This window comes from Schistocerca gregaria, chromosome 1 (assembly GCF_023897955.1).
Source record: "Schistocerca gregaria isolate iqSchGreg1 chromosome 1, iqSchGreg1.2, whole genome shotgun sequence".
Taxonomy (NCBI): Eukaryota; Metazoa; Arthropoda; class Insecta; order Orthoptera; family Acrididae; genus Schistocerca; species Schistocerca gregaria.
Window position 1 is genome coordinate 187,851,959 of NC_064920.1, and position 24,405 is coordinate 187,876,363.

At 41.0% G+C, this 24,405-nt stretch overlaps 1 protein-coding gene across 3 annotated transcripts in view; it reads right to left on the minus strand.

The window, feature by feature from the left end:
- Positions 1-19,679, minus strand: part of LOC126336481 (probable pyruvate dehydrogenase E1 component subunit alpha, mitochondrial) — a 74,372-nt gene extending 54,693 nt beyond the window's left edge. Inside the window, exon 1 of one of the 3 annotated variants that reach the window (XM_050000225.1) lies at positions 19,097-19,679. In XM_050000225.1, coding sequence (XP_049856182.1) covers positions 19,097-19,147 — 51 coding nt within the window. In that variant the 5' untranslated portion in view covers positions 19,148-19,679. Of the gene's footprint in view, positions 1-16,577; positions 16,608-19,096 lie in introns of those variants that run through there. The other 2 variants (XM_050000232.1, XM_050000239.1) reach the window with 2 other exon arrangements.
- Between the last annotated feature and the right edge of the window lie 4,726 nt (positions 19,680-24,405).

Consider the following 24,405-nt stretch of genomic DNA (forward strand, 5'->3'; position numbering starts at 1 on the left):
TGATAACTCATTACTTGGCAGTTTCAACTAGTGGGGAACAAACACACATTTACTTTGCACAGTATCACAAACAAATTTGATGAAATGCAATTTTTTGTGAATAAATTCTAATGAAATACATTTATTTAAGAATGTACATCCACTCAAATATGGTGATAGTTTTATTTTATTGCAAGGTTAAGAGAAAAATAAAGCAATAAAATGCAACATTAAAGGTTGCTGCATATATTTTTAGTGTGGAATTTATGTCTGTCAACACGCAGCATTTTTGGACCACTATTCACCATTTCACGTCTGATCTGCTATTTCAAGTACCAAGCTCAAAGTTGCACAGAGGAATGTAACAATGTTACATTCATATTTTATGAACAAAGTTAAAGAAAATCTAGCATGTAGGTACCAAATGCATTAAGTGAAAACCAGGAAAATATGTTGTTGATTATGAGGGAACTTTTCCTTGCTTGTCATGAATTAAGTTATCAATAAAAGTGAATATTATTATAAATGATTGTCATAGTCTCTTTATATCAACATTTGTATAAGATAAAATAGAGGACATTAAAAAAACTAATGATAGTTATGTTGGTTGGTGCTTTACAGTGCAAAACTGCTAAGGTCATAAGTGCCCGCATCATAATGTAAGAAAAAACAAGTACTACGTAATAACCTGAGGTGAAAAAGCAAAAATGAAATCAAGCAACTTTAAAAGAGAAGCAGGTAAGGACAAGGAGGTCCATAGCGAAAATTTCTCAAATCATCATTGAGATGGTGGATGACCCAAAGGGGGGAGGGGGGGGGGTATCAAATTTGCTTCGCTATGCTGCTGCAGTGAATAAAAAATAAGACACAATCAACAGAATGTGTGTCTTCAGCTAAAACATCTAACAAAGTTGAGGGCAAACATAGATTTGAATGTAAACAGTTAAGAAATGGACACATGATTAGGAAGTGGAGCACTGTCAAGGGTTGCGAGCAGTAAGAGATGTGGGAAGACCAACAGAAGAGGGAATGGACCGAGATATAGGGATGCAGAAGAAATTCCTGACACTGCCAGAAATTAACACAGACAGTACTATCAGCAGAAAACCGGAAGCCATTGTCAATGCTCCATGAATAGAGATGATCCAGACATTCCTGAAGACTCTGCTCAAGTAGAGGGGTTCATTAAGAGCTGCAGAAGATAGAAATGTCATCAATGAAAAGAGAGGCCGAGATACCTGGTGGGAGACAATAGCGTTAATGGTTATGGCAAATAATACGATGCTGAGCATGGAACTTTGAGGCATCCCGTTCTCTTGAATAAAAGTGTCCAACAGGACCAAGTCTACACATACCTTAAAAACACAATCTTTTAAAAATTCCCAGACAAAAAGGGGCAGGTGACCCGGAAGCCATACTCTTGCATCATATGGAGGATACCTGTCCTCCAGCAAATGTAATATGCCTCTTCCAAATCAAAAAAATATGACCACAGTTTGGCAATTCTGCAAAAAACTGTTCATAATATGAGTTGACACAGTGATAAGATGATCAACTGCATAGTAATGCCTACAGAATCCACGCTGCTTAGTGAAGAGATTCTGAGACTTGAGCAACCACACTAGTTTACCTTTAATCATATGTTCCATCACCTTGAAGACATTACTGGTGAGGGAAATTGGGTGCCAGATGGAAGGAAGGTGTTTGACAAGACCAGTCTTAGGTATGGGAATGACAATAGCGTCACACCAGTGACTGGGAAATGTGCCATACATCCAAATGCAGTAATATGTATGGAGGAGGAAACTTAAACCCTATGGAGATAGGTGTTGCAACATCAGAATGTTAATGCCACCTGGTCCTGGAGCGGATGACTGGGATGAAGAGAACGAATGTTTAAGATCCCACAGTAAAAGCAGTATTGTAATGATTATGGGATGAAACAGATACTGTTCTTGCCTCTGCCACCTGTTTCGAAGGGAGGAAGGCAGGATGGTAGTGGGTGAAACTCAAAATGTCTGCAAAATAACGGCCCAAGGTGTTGGAGATATCAACACGATCTACAATGACATTGTTCGCCATGGTCAGATCAGGAAGTGGGGAATGAACTGTGGTTCCTGAAAGCCATCAGAGATTATCCCAAACAGCAGAAGAGGGAGTAAAACTTTTAAAGAGCTTTGAAAAGAAAGCGAACTAGCTTTAGCTTTTTTGTTATACCTGAAAATTTGGTAATGTTGCACATGTAGCTGTTTATATGGATAGCTGATACAGTTCACCATTGTGGGATGGTGTTTAAAAATGCAGATAGCTTGTCTCCAGGTGCAGATTGCGTCACAGCATGCTTCAGTTCACCAGTGGACAGGGGTATGTTGGTGCGAGAAAGATATGAGGTATGCAACATTCAGTGGCTGTAAGGTTAGTGCTTGTGAGGTATTCCACCTGGTCACCAATGCAGAAGAAATGGCGTGTATTGAAAGTGACCAGTAAGAAGCACAGCTGCAAGTCAGCTTGAATAGCTCCCAGTTGGTTTGTCTCACAGATAGGACAGGCATTAACAAACGAATGACACATGGGAAATGGTCACTTGAGTGTGTGTTGGAGAGAACAGAGTACTCGAGACGATGAGCAAGCTGAGTAGTACATATCAAAAGGTCCAAGTTGGAAAAGAAGTGAGTGGAATCGAAAATAAATGTGGGTGTACCCAGGTTCAAACATATTACATTGAGCTGGTTGAAGATATCTACTAGGAGATAGCCTCTCTGATAGAGGCATGGAGAGCCCCAAAGGCAATGGCAGGCATCAAAATCGCCAAGCAGCAAAAAGGGAGGAGGCAGTTGAGCAATAACTTGCAAAATGTCTACCCCTGGTGGCAACAGAAGATGAGGGGGGGAGAAGTTGCAAAGAGACAAGGTGAAACCAGGAAGGGAAAGACAGACAGTAACAACTTGAAGCTGGGTATGCAAAGAAATGCTGTGACTATAGATGTCATCTCTAATGAGCAACATGACTCCCTGATGATCCGGAGTCTTCACCTCTGGGGGAAGTTCAAAACAGACTGAATTTAAGTGTGGGGGGTGAAAGCGATCGTGAGGGTGTAATTCTGCTTCCTGGAGGCAGGAAACAACAGGACAGTATGATCGCAAGAGGAGCTGTAGTTAAAACCTATTGGCTCCTATGTCGCAAATTCTTTGCAGAATAACCATGTCCGATGACAGGAGATGGGTCAAATAAGGGGGCAGTCACAAAGCTGGCTGCCAAGTTCCAGAACATTCACAATGACCAGCTTCAGAGATAAGAGGATCTTGGTCCATTAGTTCGACAGAGGTGTTGGTATTTGCCTTCGGCTGGCCAGCAGAGTGGTTGTTGATGGTGCATCCCAGTGAAACGGAGATTGTCTGGGTGAGGGTATAGCATGGTGACATCGCTGAGGAAGAATGTCAACGTGGAGAAGGGGAAGATCACCTTTGTTTGAGTGCTTAGAACCTTAGAGTTTGTCAGGTGCAGACCCAGATGTTGGTTGACGAGGTGTGCACAGTAAGTCAATGAGGGAGTACTCTCTTTGGATTTCCATGCTTCAGTTTGTGAGGCATGAGATTTCGCTGGCGCAGGCAAAAGTTTGTTGGTATGGTGGGCACCCTTAGGGGTTGAAGATGTGGGTTCGACATTGGAGCTGGACTATTTCACAACCATGGCACTAAATTGGAAGCCACAAGTCTTCCTTTTTTTTTTTTTTTTTTAGGGCGCAAAACTGCTATGGTCATTAGCACCCGGTCAGTGACTTAAGAAAAGGTAAAAAAACGAAACTGGAAGCCAGCAGCAATGGGAACGAAACTCAAAAAATAACATAAGAAAGCTTAAAATACCACTATAGAAAGGGGTTGGTTGTCCCCAAAAGGAGCTTCAAATGACTGATGTCATCACACCGGCACTAATAAACTCGAGAACGCGATCGGCTGAGCACGTGTCATCTGCTAAAATGGAAGGTACATCACGAGACAGCTGTAGATGGGCGCGTAATGGAGTAAAATAGGGGCACTCAACTAAAAGGTGTCTTACTGTCCACAGGTGAGAGCAGTGTGGACAGAATGGGGGAGGATCGCCGCTTAAAAAATGTCGATGGCTAAAAAGACAGTGCCCTATCCTGAGTCTAGTTAAAATTACTCCTCCTGACGATGCGTTTGGGAGGAAGAGGTCCAAGCACAGGGAAGAGCTTTCACGTCCCGGAATTTATTATTGGGAAATATAGACCAAAGTGCATGCCATAAAAGAACAACACGACGACATATAACACTACGTAGATCGGCGAAGGGAATCGTGCGAATAGCTGGCCGAAGAAGAGAGGCTGCAGCCTTGGCCGCTATATCGGCCGCCTCCTTTCCACAGATACTAACGTGTCCTGGGATCCAGAGGAACGCCACAGAGACGCCCCCCCATGTGGAGCAAGCGTAGGCAGTCCTGAATCCGGTGGACCAGAGGGTGGACATGGTAGAGAGCTGAAAGAATCTGAACATATAACATACTGTATCTGCTGATGGCGACGGATGTTTGGACAGCCTGGAGAACAGCGTAAATCTCTGCAGTATGAACCAAACACTGGTCGGGAAGCCGAAATCGATTTGGGGTGTCGCCAAATAGGCACACCTAAGAATGTTTTTGAGCCATCAGTGTAAATAAATGTAGCTTCCTTCATTTGTGCACATAGAGCAGAAAATACCCGATGATAAACAAGTGAAGGGGTACTATCCTTGGGAAACTGACAAAGATCACGGAGCAGGCAGGTCCGGGTATGTAGCCAAGGCGGTGCTGTACCCCAAGTTGCCAAGAAAGTTTTAGGAAAGCGGGCTCCCGCTGGTAGTAGGGAGGAAGGGCGGCCTGCATACTCTAAATCCAAGGAGGCATCAAAAAAAATGTCATGGGCCGGATTAGCAGGCTTGAAAGACAGATGGCTAGCATAACGACTCAGAAGGACAGCTCGCCGATTGGACAGCGGAGTTTCAGCAGTCTCAGCAAAAAGGCTTTCCACAGGGTTGGTGTAAAAAGCTCCCGACGCTAAACATAATCAACGGTGGTGGATAGAGTCGAGATGCCGAAGAATAGACAGCCGAGCAGAGGAGTAAACTATGCTTCCATAGACTAATTTCGAGCGCACTAAGGCGAGATAGAGGCAGAGAAGGACCACTCGGTCCGCTCCCCAGGAGGTACCATTCAGGACACTGGATCGCAGATAGCGAGCCGAAAGATAGGAAACGTGGGAGATCCAGCACAGTTTTCTGTCAAACATAAGACCCAAGAATTTAGCGACATCCGAAAACGGAAGGTTGACAGGTCCTAGATGTAAGGAAGGTGGAAGAAACTCTGTACGACGTCAAAAATTAACACAAACGGTCTTACAGGGAGAAACATCCGAGACATCCTTGAAGACGTCGTTCAAGAAGGCTGGTCTGCCGAGAGCTGTAATAGATCGCAAAATCGTCCACAAAGAGGGAGCCCGAGACATCAGGAAGGAGACAATCCACAATTGGATTTATGGCAATGGCAAACAGTATAACACTTAGCACGGAGCCCTGGGGTACCCCGTTTTCTTGGGAGAAAGTACGGGAGAGAGTAGTGTTCATCCGCACTCTAAATGTGCGCTCTGCCATATATTCACAAAGAAAAAGGGGCAACCGACTGCGAAAGCCCCAAAAGAACATTGTGCGGAGGATGCCTGTCCTTCAACAGGTATCGTATGCTCTCTCCAGATAAAAAAATATTGCTACTGTTTGGCGTTTCCAGAGAAAATTGTTCATGATGTAAGTGGAGAGAGCAACAAGATGGTCAACTGCAGAACGATGCTTTCGGAAACCGCATTGGGCAGGTGTTAAAAGACTGCGGGACTCCAGCCACCAGGCTAAACGGCAATTCACCATACGCTCCAAAACCTTACATACACTACTCATGAGAGCAATGGGGCGATAGCTAGATGGGAGATGTCTGTCCTTTCCAGGTTTTGGAACAGGAATGCCGATAGCTTCCTGCCATCGTCAGGGAAACGTACTGTCGGTCCAAATTCGATTATAAAGGCGAAGGAGGTAACATAAACTATGGTATGATAAATGCAGCAACATTTGTATGTGGATACCATCCGGTCCTGGGGCGGAGGAACGAGAAGAAGAGAGTGCATGTTGGCTAGTCTTTTCTTCAGAATTCTTTCCATTAAATCATGTAGCTTGAAAGGAGACAACATTTTGAAAGAGCAAGTCACTGCTCCACTGTGTGCTACTATGATGGGCAAATTTTAAAAGCCTTTAATTATTGGTAAGGTTGCAAAGCCTAGATGTTTTAAGGGTATTGTCTTGAGTAAACTGAAAATGATTAATCAGTGAATGGTTGATGGCATTTGACAGAAAAATGGAAAGACATAAGAAAAAGTAATTTTGTTTATGGATAATGCCACTTCCCACTGCAGTGCTGCACTAAAAAAAAAAAAAAAAAAAAAAAAAAAAAAAAAAAAAAAAAAAAAAAAATTGTAAGAATTTCTTTCTGCTGCAAAATTCAACTGCACATTGTCAATTATTGAATGAGTAAATTATTAAAAATTTTGAAGTGTTTTACAGGTGTAAAGTGTTGAGACATTTTGTCTCTCAGACAGACAATTTTGAATCAAGGTATGAACTCTGGAAATCTGTCATGGTACTGCATTCAATTCTATTGATTTATTCAGCCTTAAAAAAAGTAACATACGTTACATTGCCAACTGTTTCAAGAAGGCAAGGTTCATCTTTAATGACCATGCTTCAGCAACTGATGACAGTGCGGGGTAGGGGGGGGGGGAGACAGCATACACTTGAGACTATAGTAGAGGAATCTGGTGGCTCTGAAGGATATCCCAATATTGATTATTCAGTGTTCACAGAAGTTACATCAACTAGTATAAGTGAACTCAAAACAAGAGCTTCATCAAGAAGGGTGAGGTGATAACGTTGAGAATAGACAACAGGATTGAATTGAACCAGACTTTACTCCAGTTTCAAGTAAGCAGGCAGCTGAAGAGGTAACAAGATTTAAATACTACCTTTTAGAAAAGTGATGAAGAGGGACTCTGTTTAACTTTAGCAGTTAAAACATGTACCAAATTGGACAATTATAAGTGACACACTTGTTCAGAGATAAATACATGATTATTTCGAACCAACCATCTAGAATGTGTGAAAAAATTTTAATACTGTATTATACTAGTGTATGGGGATATTTTAATGACGTACTGTACTTCAATGAAGATGAATTTTCACTAATTTACGTATACAGTGTACTGCAGTACAATTTTCTCCATACATGTATGTTATTCAGAAGTCTTACTGTATTATAATATTTTTAATAATAATTTACTGACAATGAGACACTCGTAGAGGATTAAGATACTTTTTACTGTCATTCTTCACCTCTCCCATTTGATTTCTTTGTGCAGAGTTGCTAACAGATCTTGAACACACTGAAAAGTAATGTTCTGTTTACTGTTCTGAACAGTGAGAAACTCCTACAATAATTCAAAAACACATACCCATCTTATCAATGACTAATACAATTTGGTGGACAGGTCTCTCTCTCTCTCTCACACACACACACACACACACACACACACACACACACACACACACTTTTAGTGTGAAACTAGTTTTTCGTAATTACCATAGAGAGTTCCATGAAGTCTGGTAACACACTGGCTGCAACTTCTTTACTCACTTTGTACCATGTTCCAAACTGGCAGCATTGCAAAAAATCAGCAATGCAATAACTCAGTTCACATATTTCAAAGAGATTACAGTTTAGATTTCTATCAAGTACTCTATGTCAATGAAACCATGTACACTTTAATAAAATATATATCTATTGGAATAAGGAACGGTTGTTTTTCAGGATTTGTACTGCATAGTCAAAATGTAATAAACCTATTCAATGCAAACAAGATGAAAAATTTCTTAAATAAAGCCATGCACCTTCAAGCTGTGTCAAATGTTCTGTGGTGGACAACAGTGCCTGAAACTCAATTTGAAATTGAGATAAATAACCTCTCACTTCCAGGTACAACACAGTTGTTGGTTGTCCATTCTTCAAATTATTTATGCAGCCCATTCATTCAAGATTGGTCAATAATTAACTGATATTTGAAGGCCTTTTCCCCAGTTTCAGGATAGGAATAATAATACCCTTCCACCATCTGAAAGGTAATTCCCTTTTTTGCCAAATATGGCAGAAAAATCAGGAAATGTGTTTTATGCTGTCACTGCTAAGGTGTCAAAGCATTTGACTGCGGGTTTTTATCAGGTACTGGTGCTGTCTCAACAATCTGCTAAAGCACTGTAGAACTCTCATTCACTAAATGGAACTTTCTGTGACTTAAGATCTTGTGCATGGAAGGTAAGCAGTTTTGCTCTGCCAGGTGTTTCTGGGTCAAGAAAGTAGGCTGGTAGCCACTGAAACAGAAGCTTCACTGTAATGTGCTTTGAAACATTCAGCAATGATTGCTTCTAATGCAGCATTTAGTGGCACCTGCATACAAAGTGTTAGAGCATGTAAGCTTGCAGACTCCTGCAGACACTCTCTTGCCGTGTTAATCCAATTCTTTTAGTAGGATTTGTAATTTTTAACAATAGAGAAATTGGTTTCTGAAAACCATGTCTCCTCAAGTGCCATGCTGATTACAAAGTAGTCATTAACTGATGGAGATCGGATAGGTGACAAAAGTAGCTATGACAATTCCTCTGAAGGAGCATAAGAGAACTGTTGTTTTCTATAGCCTGATTGGTGGTAGACTGCTGGTCTGTTTCACCCTGGGACAAGACATCTTGGCAGGGGTCCTCTTCTCTGGTGATGCTGGAGGAGGACGAAGCATCGGCAGGCAGGCACTGACATGTGGCTAGGGACATGAGAGTGTTTTATATTCCTGGATTTTTTCTCTCTTGAAAATTGGACATGTTGACAAATGAAGGGGTGGTCTTCTGGACAGCTGACACATGTAACAGGTAGTTTGCAGAGTCTGTCCTCATATGTTATCTTTCTGCATGTTCCCCAAGTTGCCTCAATGGTACAATGGGAGGACATATGTCCCCAAACCTCTAGCACCCAAGAGGAAGAAAATATTGTTTAACATTACACCTATGAAACCTGACTAAACTTCACAGGCAAAATGTTTCCCCTGAAAATTAAGATAAAAGCTCTAAGGTACAACCCATTACTCTTAGGTACTCTATGAATGAGATGAACAGAATGGACTCCACACTGCTCTAGGTTAGTGGACAGTTCTTCATTCGTGAGTAGTGTTACGCCCCGAAGGAAAATATGATCTTTAATCCTGACGAATTTGTTACAAGGAGAGAGTTTGAGCTTGATACAGACCTGAAGTGTGTGTGATTGGTAAGCATTCAAACTATCTTAACAACAGAGATTCATTTCTTGTTTCCTCTATTGCAGCACTTATACTGCAATATTTTCAGTGCAAAACAGTGGCTTCACTGTTGTAAAGGGTTCTCTGTCCGTTCTGGAGCACACTAAAAACAGCAAACTGTTCATTTCTGCTTGCAGGATTTACAAGCTGGAAATGCTGTGGAGGTAGTAAGTATCGGCATAAAAATCTTGTCTTCTTTCACCTGAGATGGCCGTGTTGGCATGACCACCAATATTGGCAAGTTTGATCCGTTTCATTGCTGGGCATCTGCACTGATGATCTCACTCAACCTGATGCTCTCATGATGCACCTCGCCACTGCAAAGACTATCTGGCTTAGCAGGCTTTGCTCAGTGTCCCTGTGCCCTGGATTAGGCATGCCCGTACTTCTTGGCATACACGGGGAGGTTACAACTCAGGCATCAGGCAGTGCGATCCCCACACTATCGGGAGGCTACAGTCATGAAGGTACAGAGGGCACATGATGACCCTCCGGAAAGCCACACTGATAGGTGGACAAAAGGCCTTGTGATTCTCAAGTATCCAGCACAATTGATGAGCCACCACTCTCTCTAGCAATTTTAATAGCATATTCAAGAGACTGACTTGTCTATAGCTATCAACGAAGTTACAATTCTGACTGGCTTAAGGACTGGGATGATGGAACTGTCCATCCATTGTGAGGGGAATTCAGTCCTAAGCCAGATTCAACTGGAAACCTTGGGCTCATAGCATTCATGATCCATGTTCAGATGTCGAATCATTTCACTGCCCTGTGTCAAGGCCGAGGACCACATCTCAAGACAAGTTGAAGGCTCTAAGCAATTACCATTCATTAAGAGGGCCATTTTATGGTGCACAGCAGCATGCAGAAAAAAATTGGCAAGCATCTTACACCCTTTGTTTGCGTGCTTGAAATTCTAAACTGAGATGTGAAGTTTTAAACAAGGCCAGATAGGCTTGTAACAGATCAGAATGGACCAATGGCTGGTATTGGCCTATACATGGCTTGCCACGCATCTAAGGAGGAAATGCTCCCAGCATTCTTTTTTCCTCTGTTCAATTAAAAAAGAGTAGCTGCTTACAGGTTATGAGATTTGGCATTAAGGGATCTTACTTATATACAAACAACAAAAAAAGTTTTGCATCACCCCAGTTCCCAAAATTCCTGAAAATAGACATTGATTGTGGATAATGTAACAGAGAGACAGTCCACCTGACTGTTCAGAGACATCACTAAACCCGATCAAAGATGTAAACAACCATGCATGAGCAGCGCCTATTAGACGGAAGGGGTCTGACAGCTGATCAGATCCAGTCATTCCATCAAGGAGGTGGTACACAGCTTGTATTGTCTGTAGTTCAGCCATGCCTAGACGGTCAATACCGCAGTTCGTTCATATGTCCACATTGTTACTTTGTGCCAGGAAGGGCTTTCAACAAGAAAAGTGTCCAGGTGTCTTTGAGTGAACCTAAGCGATGTTGTTCGCACATGGAGGAGATACAGAGAGACAGGGACTGTTGATGGCATGCCTCTCTCAGGCCTCCCAAGGGCTACTACTACAGTGGATGACCGCTACCTATGGACTACGGCTTGTAGGAACCCAGACAGCAACGCAACTATGTTGAATAATGCCTTTCTTGCAGCCACAGGATGGCGTGTTACAACTCAAACTGTGCGTAATAGGCTGCATGATGCACAACTTCACTCCCGACATCCATGGCAAGGTCCATCTTTGCAACCATGACACCAAGCAACATGGTAGAGATGGGACCACCAACATGCTGAATGGACTGTACAGGATTGGCATCACATTCTCTTCACCGATAAGTGTTGCATATGCCCTCAACCAGACAATCGTCGGAGACATGTTTGGAGGCAACCCTGTCAGGCTGAACACCTTGGGCACACTGTCCAACAAGTGCAGCAAGGTGGAGGTTCCCTGCTGTGACATTATGTGGGGCCGACGTATGCAGCTGGTGGTCATGGAAGGTGCCATAATGGCTGTAGGATACGTGAATGCCATCCTCCGACTGTTAGTGCAATCATATTGGCAGCATATTGGAAAGGCATTTGCTTTCAGGGACGACAATTCATGCCCTTGTTGTGCACATCTAGTGAATGACTTCCTTCAGCACAGCAACATCACACGACTGGAGTGGCCAGCATGTTCTCCACACATGAACCCTATCAAACATGCCTGGGATAGATCGAAAAGGGCTATTTATGGATGACGTGATCCACCAACAACTCTGAGGGATCTACGCTGAATCGCCATTGAGTACAAGACAATATGGACCAACAATGCGTTAATGAACCTGTGGATAGTATGCCACGATGAATACAGGCACGCATCAATGGAAGAGGATGTGCTACTGGATATTAAAGTACTGGTGTGCACAGCAATCTGGACCACGATCACTGAAGGTCTCATCATATGGTGGTACAACATGCAATGTGTGGTTTTTACGACCAATAAAAAGGGTGGAAATGATGTTTATGTTGATCTCTATTCCAATTTTCTGTACAGGTTCTGGAACTCTCGGAACCGAGGTGATGCAAAACTTTTTTTGATGTGTGTATTTGAAAAGCACATCACAACCCCAGATTGCTACTGTAATTATTTTTTTAGACCACTGTGTGACCAGCTGCTGGTGTTGGGGGGCTATGGGGACGGAGAAAGGGGGAGGGGGCAGTGATGATTCTGGAGTGTGAATAATTCCCCCAGCTAGGAGGACCGGTCTGATGAATGATGGCATGGTCACTACAGAACCTCCAGAGAGTGGTCACTATCTTCCTGCACAACTTGAAATCAGAAAGTAGTACTCTATCAGGAAACACCTTTCGGATTGATTGATACTCCCTAGAGGTGACTGCATGCACTGAAATCTCCAAGCAAAACACAAATGGTGGGAGAAGTTCCTGTATCATGTGGATTATGTTGGGATGAAGTATTTCCTTGCCAGGAGGTTGGTAAATATTACCGAAGTTTATGTCAGTTGCCATCCGATCTCACACAGCTGCTATCACTTGTAAAAGTGCATGATGATTTTGTTAGCTGGTAGGTGCTTTAGAGTGCAAAAGGTGCTGTAGGGTGCAAAATTGCTAAGGTTATAAGATATGTATTAGAATGTAAGAACAACAAGTGCTACATAAAAACCTGAGGCGAAAAAAGGCAAAAACCCAATCAAGCAACTTTACAAGAGGAGCAGCTAAGGACAAGGGCATCCCTTTGAAAAATTTTCCAAAAAATCATTGAGTTGGAAGTCCCTGTGAGGGGCAACAAATTTGCTTTGCCATGCCGCTGCGGCGAATAAAAATGAGACGCAATCGAAAGAAGATGTGTCAGCCACTAAAACATCAGACAAAGTATATGGCTCCACCACAACATACTTGCTACTGTGCTGGATATCAGGTGCAAACAAGTCCTTTACCATCGTCAGTACAATAAATGATTCTGCACAGTGGATGCAGGGTGACCTTGCACAACAGCTGTAAAATGAGAATGGGCGGAAGTGCAGATCCACGTCTACATAGGACGTGAATGGTCTCAGTGCACGATGGACACAATGCACCATATAAGGCACCCTTCCCCAATTGACTTGCTCTCTGGGAAAATTTTGAAATACGGAGGTCAAACCCCACAGGTGACCATCACATAAAGGCCGGACATGTGAGACTCCTTTAAGTCACCTCTTACAACCTCCAGCCTATTGCAACTGCCAGACCCGCGGGGAGGGGGGATAAAATTGAACCTGGCATGAATAAGGTTGAGTTAAATGACATTGTAGCATTTTACAAGATAAAAACTCCACACTATCAGGTCAATGAACTGGCTACTGATAAGGCCATAATTTAATCAGGCTTCCTCCATATCATGCTCATTTAAATCCTGTTGAGAATGTACGAGGGCAGGTGAGAGGTAGTGTGGCAAAAAAAACAGCAAGAAGTTTACGCTCAGTGACATTAAAATGCTGACAAAAGAAGCCATAGCGAATGTTACTTCAGAGGACTGGCCTTGAGTTGTCAGCCATACGAAGAAGGTAGACTTGGATTCATGAAGGACTGCTGGAAGAACAGATTGAAGATGTAGCAACTTCAATTGGGGCCAGTACATTCCGGTTCTTCCCTTGGGTCACTCCATTTACACCGTAACTGTGAGTATGTATAAATGATCATTTGATTTAACGTCTCTGTTCATTACTATCATTTCTTTGCCACCAAAAAATGTTTGCTGGCAGCAGGTAACATCTACGATGTAAGGTAGATGTGGCCTTATTGCTGCCCAATGGAGCGCTCGGCACATGCTGACAACACCGCTGCCCCCTACTCGCCCAGTGCGGAACTACCAAAAGTCGCAACTAATTTTAAACACACTATAAAACGACATCATCCTATATGCAGCTGGGCTAATATGAACTTATTGCGATGTGAGGGCCAAGATGAAGTCTACCATATTATTGGGTGAGGTTTAATGTCCTAGAGTTTGTACCCCTGGGGAAAAGACTATTGTGCACTTTGAAGTGATACTACATGCTGAAAGACAGTGACATGAAGATCATCTGTGGAAACACCATGACTAGCAGGCCAAGGAAAGAGAGCTGCGGCCTTTGCAGCAGCATCAGCAGCCTCATTCCCTGGCACGCTGACGTGACCAGGAAGACTATACTGCCCCCCCCCCCCCCCCCCCACACACACACACAGCAAGCCAGTGGAGGCATTCCATATGTACTGGGTGGCCTGATAAAGGGCATAGAGCTCTGCAGTAAAAATTGAGCGGTGGTCAAGGAGCTGATATTGAAAAGGATAATCACTAAGTACAAAGGCACCCTCGACACCACTATCAGTGTAGACAGACTTTGTCCCCAAGCCTCGTGTGAAGTGCGAGAAACTCACTGCAGTACACCAGGAATAGGGTCCTTAATAAGCAAATGGAGTCCGAAATTAACAAGTACCTCAGCACAAAGGGCAGCAAAGAGCTTGCACACATGGTGAACATGGCACGAAGCATAAAGCTGTTGAAGCAGCAAACGAAAGTGAACACCATCAGGCTACGGAGAAGACAGGCGCAGCCCATCCTGTGGTCAAGGGAATTGCCCAAAAAAAAAAAAAGGAGCATAGAATGGGAGACTGGGCACAGAAGATAGATGCTCATGTAACGACTGAGGAGAACATCCTGCCATTACGATAATGGTAAGTCAGTAGCCTCAGCATAAAGACACCCAATGCGTCTAGTATAGAAGTGCCAGCGGCTAAACATATTCTGCAATGATGGATGGTGTTAAGATGATGTAAGATAGATGGATATGCAGATGTAAAAACACGGCCTTTTAAAAGTTCTCAGATAAAAATGCGCAGGCAACTCTGGAAGCCCCACTCGTACATAATATGGAAGATTCCTGTCATCCAGCAAGTTTCATACACCTTCTCCAAATAAAAAAACACAGTCACAATATGGTACTTCCACAAAAAATTGATCATAATATGAGTTGACAAGGTAATGAGATGATCAACTGTAGAGCGGCACTTATGGAATCCACATTGTGCAATAGTGAGTAGACACAGACTCTAGCAACCACACCAGCCGACCATTAATCATACATTCCATTACCTTGAAGACACTACTCGTAAGGAAATTGGGTGGCAGATAGGAGGACGGCTTTTGTCCTTACCAGGCTCAGGTATGGGAATGACAATGGCTTCTTGCCGGCAACTGGGAGATATGCCATCTGTCCAAATGCAGTTATGTGTACAAATGAGAAAGCAAAAGCCGTAAGAGAGATGTGCTGCAACACCAGAATGTTAATGCCACGCAGTCCCGGAATAGTACGTGATGAAGATAGTGTATGTTTAACCACCCTCAGTAAAAGCAGTACTGTAACATTCACAATTCTGGGAGGAGAAAGATACCGTCCTTGTCTCCGTTACCCATTTCAGAAGGAAAAAGGCAGGATGGTAGTGGATGGAACTCTAAATGTCTGCAAAATATCAGCCCAAGGTGTTGGGGATATAAAAGGCGGCTACAATGACATTGTTCGCTATGGTCAGACTAGAAACCAGGGTGTGAACCGCAGTTCCTGAAAGCTGACAGAGATTACCCCAAAGAGAAGAGGGAGTAAAACTGTTGCAAGAGCTTTGAAAATAAAGCCCTCAAGCTTGTTTGTTATCCTTGAAAATGGCTTTTAAAACTGTGGAGAGCTAGTCTCCATGTGCGGATTGTGTCACAGCATGCCTCAGTCCACCAGAGGATTGAGGTATGTCATGGCAAGGAATAGATGCAAGGTATGGGACATTCTGTGGCAGTAAGTGTATTGCTTGTAAGGTATTCTACCTGGCCATCAATGCAAGGAAAATGGCTTTCATCAAAAGTGGCCAGTGAGGAGTAGAGCTGCCAGTCAGATTTGAAAAGCTGCCACTTGGCTGGACGCCCAGATGGGACAAGCATCAGCAAACAAATGACACCTGTGAAATGGTCAGGCAAGTGTGTGCCAGAGAGAATGAACTACTTGAGATGATGAGCGAGCTGAGCAGTACGAATTGAAAGATCCAAGTGGGAAAAGGAGTGTGTGGAATTGGAAAGAAATTTGGGTGTACCCATGTTCAAACAGATTAGACGGAGCAGGCTGGAGATATCTACTACGACAGAGCCCTTCTGATAAGGGCATGGAGAGCCCCAAAGGAGCATGTAATTTCCCACTCTGGATTTAAATATTTCTGTGATGCATTTGTATTGACTAAAGAAATCTCTAAATAATCATTCATCTCTCCTATGAATATTTGCTACTCTACCATTTACATGATTTGGTAACTGCCAAAGAGCAATGAATGGGATTTAAAAATAAGCCAAATGAGGATTTTTAACACACTTTTGTCATGGATAAATCTCAATATGGTGTAAAAACATATGATACTATGATTGAAGAGGGGGGGGGGGGGGACACGTAAGGCACTGTGACTGGGGAGGGAGGCAGGGGTGGGGGGAGGACGAAGAAGAAGAGAGATTAGCTACATAAATGAGAAATTGATATCTTTATTATTATTCCGGAATTTCATTCACGTGCCCTGTATTTAGTCAAAATTTCTTTTTTGATAGCTCATGGACCGGAAAACTCTCGGCAGACCTCTACACTAAAAACACATACAAAAAAGAAAGAGTAAGTATGTTACTACTTGCCAGTATCTTGGACATCAACATTCTTGATTGCATCTGGAAAGGCAATATACGAAAAAAAGTCACTTTAACAATGAAAATTTATATACATGTACAGTATAGTTTCAGCAACTGATTACTTTTCAAGACATGCTAGCCTTCATCACGTGAAATGTTGCTAATTATTGATGAAATGATAGTTGTGTTACATTGAAGAGCCATTAAACTTACACTTGTCTCTCTAGTAGCATATAACAGTACAATCATTTACATATATAATAGTGGAAGCTCATTGCAGTGTGAATTCTGTATCACACTTATGCACTGAAAAGCAGTACTACCCCTTGACCATTCAATGATTGTCTGAAAGTGCAGCGAACTGGTCAGGCCAAAGTGCTCTTCCTACAGTATACAGGCTGTGCTCAATATGACTGAGTATTGGAAATCAGGTTTCTGCTTCCACCATATTCAACAAACCAAAAACACTTTTAAGTAATGAGACAACCATACAGTTGTCAAAAGAAAACAGAGCTTAGAGACCTTTTTCATAATTGAGGGTATCATCACCCACTTTAACTCTCTGAATGGTGGCAAGTTGGCGTAAGGTGTTAAACTATACACATGACAAAAGTTGTTAAGCCAATGGTAATTATGTATCTATTCTGACAGAGTAAACCCATGACGAGGTAGTCCACTGTGTCCTCCATTTCACAGGCATAGTGATCAACACTTCTGTCCTTTGTGACAAGCCCACAAGCGAATGCGAAAACACATAGCATATCTTGCCTCCAATTTAGCAAGTACAAGATTTATCAACAGTTTCCATGTGTGGTGCAGTAAACAATTTAATTTCTCTGACATCATCTGTAATTCAGCTGTTCATTACAGATTTCTGTATCTGTCCTGACTACTCTGCATTTTCTACAAGACATGATTTACGACAACTGAATACGAGCTGAAGTACATTTCAGTATTATTTATGAAAAGGGAAACAGAAAGTATTTCAAACACTGATGAAGCAAGAATTTAACTCATACACATTTCAATCACTGCAAACATACAACAGGGCACTGAATAGTCACAATTTCTGCTGTCATAGAAATTGAACAAACTGTGAAACATGTAGCACACTGTATTCAAGAAAATGAGTTGCAGATATGGTATGAAAACATTTTGTAACATAATGGCTCAAAATCAAACTTAATTGTTAATCCACAAGACCTTCCAAGAGTTAGGACCTCCATCTCTGGAAGGAAGAAATGATGCCAGGGTTTATCCTCCCATCAACACCAAGTGCTTTGTAGACAGAACACATGCTTAGGTTGGGGAAGGAAGTCTGCCTTGCCATTGCGATGTAACCATCCAGAGATTTCCCTTAAGCAATTTGGTAAAATTATGGGAAAAACAATTGTTGATGGCCTGACAGGATTTATATGACTGTCTTCCACAATATGAGTATTGTCTTACCACTGCATCATCTCCTTCATTCCTATCTTTGTAAAAGTTACACAGTAGAGACTCTTTGTGGTTTAGGCCTACGTGTGATATGTCATTAGATAATATGTATCAAAATACTCGTCCGAGACTATATTTGACATAGGCTCTCTGATTTTACCATGCAGTTTCTACTATCAATTTCAGGGTGGGCAGGTAAACAAACATGTTATCGACGTTAAGTTTCGGGGTGAGGGCAATTGGCAGCTCACGTCTCCTGCATATTCTCAGTATTACTGGTAAGCCTTCAACAATCCAACACGCTCTCGCCTTTTCGCTATTCCATACACCGTCTTCACTAGTATCGAAGTCCATACATGAAATAAATCTTCAAACAAAAAACCTGGCAGTTGGTACAAAAGGATTGGCATATGCCATTCACTTTATCACATTATGGAAGCTTGTACTTAGCTGACAAGAATATCGTTAATAAACAAATGTGGCTACATTGCTGGCATAAGTCACTGTAAAAACACACACACACACACACACACACACACACACACACACAGGGAACGTAACTTCTTCGCATAAGGCACATGCGTGTAGGCCTATGTAATTTCTGAAGACTAATTCGCTCAATTAAAATAAATGTTATCCACATAATCATAAAATACTGCGTTTTTGATATAATTTGCGCAAATTGTTGTAGTAAGAGCAACTTTACATATTACTATGACTAATTCAAGCTAAAAGAAGTGCCCTCTGCTTACAGTGCGAGTTTTTGTGCTTACCAGCCTATTCTTCAGTGTCTTTAAATAAAGAACCTTCACTGCATGGAGCTCACGAATTCGTTTCGCTGGGAATGAATTCCTCTCGACAGCGAACACAATAATTTTACATACTTTGTTTCTTACGGTGCTGAAAGTTTACACGACAGAAGGGCTAATATCCGTTCATTCGTTATAAGAACAAGCATAAAGTCATTAAGACAGGGTTTCCAGGATTTTCTGGTATTAAGAAGATTTGCGCTGGTGAAATTACTGTAACAGGAAGCTTTCAGTAAAATGTCACTTTAGCACATGTACAGTAGAATTTTCAGTACTAACCTGCCGCTGTGAAGTCCTGCTACACAAGATCCGGACGCCCCGCTGCAACATCACTAACAGCAGTTACAAACTCACACTCACAACACGCAACACCCACGCCACAAGCACACTCCACTCTGGGAAACACACACCAATAATAAAAAAAAATCTATCTCCAAGGTGACATTAAAACCTCTGCGTACACGATATTCCTTGAGCAATCCACAGAGATGCTACACGCCCACATCTACGGATCACAGACTCCTAGGGAAGGAAGTTCGAACCTCCTTCCTCGACAGTACCACTGATGTCTTGTCTCAACTATAGAGTATAAATATCTATGAAGTGAGCGTTTCGATGCACAGAATGACAATTTCGTCCTGCTCCTGATGAAGTCACGTGATTTTGGGACGGGATATTAATTACATTAAGCCTAGTTTCCACGACGACACTAGGTTGCAGTTAACTGCACTACCGGCCACTGCACATGCGCTCCGCGCGTTTGCGCAACTCGTTGATGAAACTAAACATTTTCGGCGTGTTCCAACTTTGGCGACACTAGTTGCATGAGTTTTGGGGTTATGTGTGTTCGTAGAGTGTACACAAACTGAAATAGGAAGTGGGGAACTGAGAATAATGTTCGCGTTTTGGATATCTATGCTTTGCATAGGTGTTTGCGGGATTTCAGTGATGCTGATTACTAAAATAAGCAACACATTTCTGCTGCTGAGGCCATCATGTGCGATCATAACATAGATGGTTTGACAATATCTGAGCTGCAGGGTAAAATTTATTGAGGTAGGAGCAAATATACAACTGAATTAAGAAAAATATAAGCAAGTGTAATTCTAGCTGTGGCAATGCTGTCGTCTACAAGACTAAAATCCATTGTTCGAGTTGGCCAGTTCTTTGTTAAGGAATATTGTTAACAGAAGGGAAGGCTATGCAAATTCAAGGAGCCGCATTCTTTATTCAATATTCATCTATTTAAAACGTCACTGCAGTGCTCCCCATTCACATATGGTGGAATTTTGAAATATTGCCACTGTACAGATCTGTCTTCAAGAGAGCAGTTTGCAAAAATTCTATTCTTAATGCGGCCTGCTTCGAATAATCATTGTTGCTAATGTTAATAATTATTGGTGTTAATGAAATAGCGTCATCACCAATTAAAACCGTATCTTATAGCAGCCGTGTGTTCTCGATTGTAATGCATGCAATATGATATATAATTTCAGTTCTGGCGACAGTGCTTCATGCATTACAGTACCTTTATTCCTTATCGCATAATTAACTCTATTTAGAGGAAACGAACAGTTCTGGTGACATTCTAAGATAATTAAAAGAACTTCTGGGATCTACCATTATAAATTATTGTAGCAAGGATGCTGAGCAACCGAGCTGACGTCTTTTCTTCATTCAGTCACGAATCGAAACACGTTTCTTATTTTTTTCTTATGCAGCAATTCCACGCAATAAGCTTTAACTCCACCACAGCTCGTGCAACATGCAGCTGCCAAAACTTTCATTTCAGACACGACTCAGGGACCCACAAAACTGATGTCACCGTGTCTTTACAGTGACAATGGAGACAGCGCAGAAGTGCCATGAAAAACCAATGCATTTGTAACTATGAAATTGTTACAGTAAACATGGTAAGCGATTTGCACCATCTATTTGCCGATTATTATTTTCAGTTTTTCTTTATTTACCCTTCTGATTTTTACAGACAATTCTAATATCTATAACATTGTACCCCATCTCATCAGAAAAGTAACCATACAGTGTGTCAAAACATAAAATACACAAGATCAATGCTCGAATTTTGGAGTAATGAAAGAAGTGACAGCCAACAATATTTTTTTACGTTTCCTCTTGCACTGATTCATATTGTTGAATCAGCGCCAATTAAGTACGTTACAGTGACACTATAGTAAACTGTCTCATTCAGAAGTACTTAGATGCACACTAGGGTTTAAGAATCTGCATCAAACAGAAGGAAATTAAACAGATTGTGATGTGTAAGTTTTACCACATATGAACATAGCGCTGATATATACACACTGACACAGTTTGCTTAGACACACTATGAAAATTTGTCTATCACTTGTTGCATAAACACATGTCCATAAAATCGCAGAAATTATCTGTACAATACAAGATTTTATAACACAGTGTCTCGATATGTTTCAACATATAAAGTTCCTCATATCAATATGACATTTGCTATTATCCACATGTTGTTCACACCTATGAGAAGTAACTGGTCCTCCTTTCAAATTCATTTCTTTACAACCATAACAACGACAATACTGCACCATAGCAGTTACTGCAACTCAAAGGAGCAGAAACATGTATAACACAAAGCAGTTCGTGTAATACTCAAGTTTCGCTATTGAAACAAATTGCAGACAACTAGTGTTGTCCCAAAATCATGTGACTAGTCCGCTTTGATATTGAGAGCGCCTGCAGTAGACTATGTTCAATCGATAGATATACACATGTCAAAAAAAGTTTTGTATCACCTCGGTTCCGAGAGTTCCGGAAACTGTACAGAAAATTTGAATATACATCAATATAAACATCATATCAACCCTTTTTATTGCTCATGAAAACTACACATTGCATGTTGTACCACCATACAGCGATACATTCAGAGGTGGAGGTCCAGACTGCTGTACACACTGGTACCTCTAATACCCTTTAGCACGTCCTCTTTTACTGATGCATTCCTGTATTCGTCGTGGCATATTATCCACAAGTTCACCAAGGGGGCCATTCCGTGCTAAGTGGTCTAATATCGAGAAATGTTCCCACATGACCCTCATGGATTTTGATGAAATTTTGTATGAACATTCACACATGTTCTCAATGGCCGCTAGTAAAGCTTCAGTTTCAGAAATTCAATACTTGCAGAGATATAGTCACTTGTTTGAAACCATAGCACAGTTCCAATACGGCATTCTTGAATTTTCAGCAACTTTGAGATGAGATATCTCTGTAAGTATTTGCGTGAAATAAACAAATCTTGGCCATATTATACAACGTTTAGAGCTCTGTAATGTAAAATATTAACAAAAGGATTTATGAGCAATTTTCATATAGGTAATTTGAAGCAAAGTTGGGCGGAAAAAATAGCTGTTTAAAAAAATGAGAACTTTAGTTTTTTATATCTCCAAAAGTAATTGTGGGATGTACGTGAAACTTTGCACACCATAACTCACCAACACAAGTCGTTAGAATATAAAATTTCATTCTCCTATTTCTTTCCATTATTTCACAAATCTAGGGTGAAGTTGACGATTTTTCGAAAAGTGCTAAAAATGGGTATTTTTAGTCAAATTTTTCAAAAAAGTGTTTTCTCCAAACTCTTCTAAGCTATGGTAATTAGAAATATCATATTGTAAAATATCTACAAAAGTGGATTTGGTTTTGCAATTCAGGCATATAAGTCCCTAAAAAGTAGCATCAGCAAAGAGGCGCACTGGAAGTTTGAACACATTTTTCTGGCACTCAAATTATACCTGAAACCTTTTATTATGCCTAATAAATGTTTATTAGTGCCTTGAATAATTGAAATAAAAAGATCTGGTAAATAGGCAATGAGACTGTCAGAAAAACTTGAAAACTATGAGAAATAGCCCTTCTTCTTTTATCGTAAGTGTTCATCTGCATAAAACTCTTCTCATTTGTAAAACAAAAAAAAGAGATCATAAAGAATTCAATGAATAATAGCTTCATATTTTTTGTACTTTTCAAAATTGTAAATATTTACAAGTGGAAAATGAAGACATAATTTTTGGATTCAATTGTATAAAACATTTTTCCAAAAAAGAATCGGTTTACTTGAATCGTGCATCAAGTGATGTAAATTTTCCAATCGATATTGCAGAGATTTTAATACCTAGGTGTTGTAACATGTGAATTTTTGTCTTAAAGTTATTAGGGAAACATGTGAAATTAGTTGGTAAAACATCTAGTTTAATTTTGTATTTAATCACACTTAAATGTAGCCTACTACCTTGGTAAATATGTAACCACTAGTTTCACAGAGAAAATTCACAAGATTCACTGTTTATAGAAAATATAATGGCAAAAATTACCTTAACAATCAGATTGTTTCATTATTGTGAGCCTTGTTTGAACAATCAGTATTTCAGTGGTGTGTTTGCAGCATAGTGGGTGGGTTCTCTTGACTGAGTGTGGATTGTTAAGTGATTTGTAAGGCCATCAAAGTCTGTAATGTAATTTACAAAAAATTGTTTTGATTGTGTCTTTTATAGCATATATCTCTTACTAGATTTTTTCATTGGTATTACACATTGTGTATAATTTCATTCAGTAGCAATTTGTCTGAAATTTAAGCAGATTATAATTTGCACTTAGAGGCGAAATACATTATTAAGTTACTGATTAGAGATGGATGCAGAAGGGAAGAGCATACCTTCCTGGTCAATTGGGCAAGGAGACAGTGGAACAAAGTGTCATGTCAATTTCTTTGCCAAAAAAGCTGCTTTAAAATGGTTTGCATATTTTAGTGATGAGGAAAAAGAGTTGTTGGTCCGACATTCGGAAGCAAAGCTGGACAATACCTCTCAAGTCTGCCTACACCATGAAGCCCTGTTATTGACACAATATGAGAGGTTACAAAAAATGCTTCAATCCCTTTGGGAAGGTGAACCACAATGTTAAGGCAGGAATTCACATTCTTCATACTGAAACAGCTAATAAGGCTTCTGATACGTTGAAGAAGCAGCTTGTTAATAACATAAAGCCAGGTCAGAAAATTTGTCTGGCTTGCAGGGCTACCTTAAATAAACACTTGGACGAAGCTTTATCAGCCTCATCGTCACATTCTGATGAGGACTTTACACCAAAAGAAGAATTAAATAGTAGCTTATTGTCTATCAGTGTTTCACCCCTGAAGAGAACAGTAAGCTACAGAGATAAGCCCCAATATGTGAAGAAGAAAATTCAAAAGGCTCAAAAAGTGATTAAAAACAGAGTTGTAAATGGAATGGGAGTAAACTGACAAATTGAAGATGCTAGTGAAATTAAGGAATGTGGAAACTGTGCCGACTATGCACATTTGCTGACTGAACTGAAAGCCAAGATGCAGAATGCAATGAATAAAGAATAGATGCAACTTTTAACCTTGGCACCTGTAAGCTGGACAGTCAGACAAACAGCAGCTCGGTTCGGCATGTCCGAAAGAATGGTGAAGAATGCTCGGAAGCTGAAGGCAGAGAAGGGCATTCTGGCAATTCCCGAAAATAGGCAAAGCAGGAAATTACCAGCAGAAGTTGCTAGTAGAGTGCGAAATTTTTTTG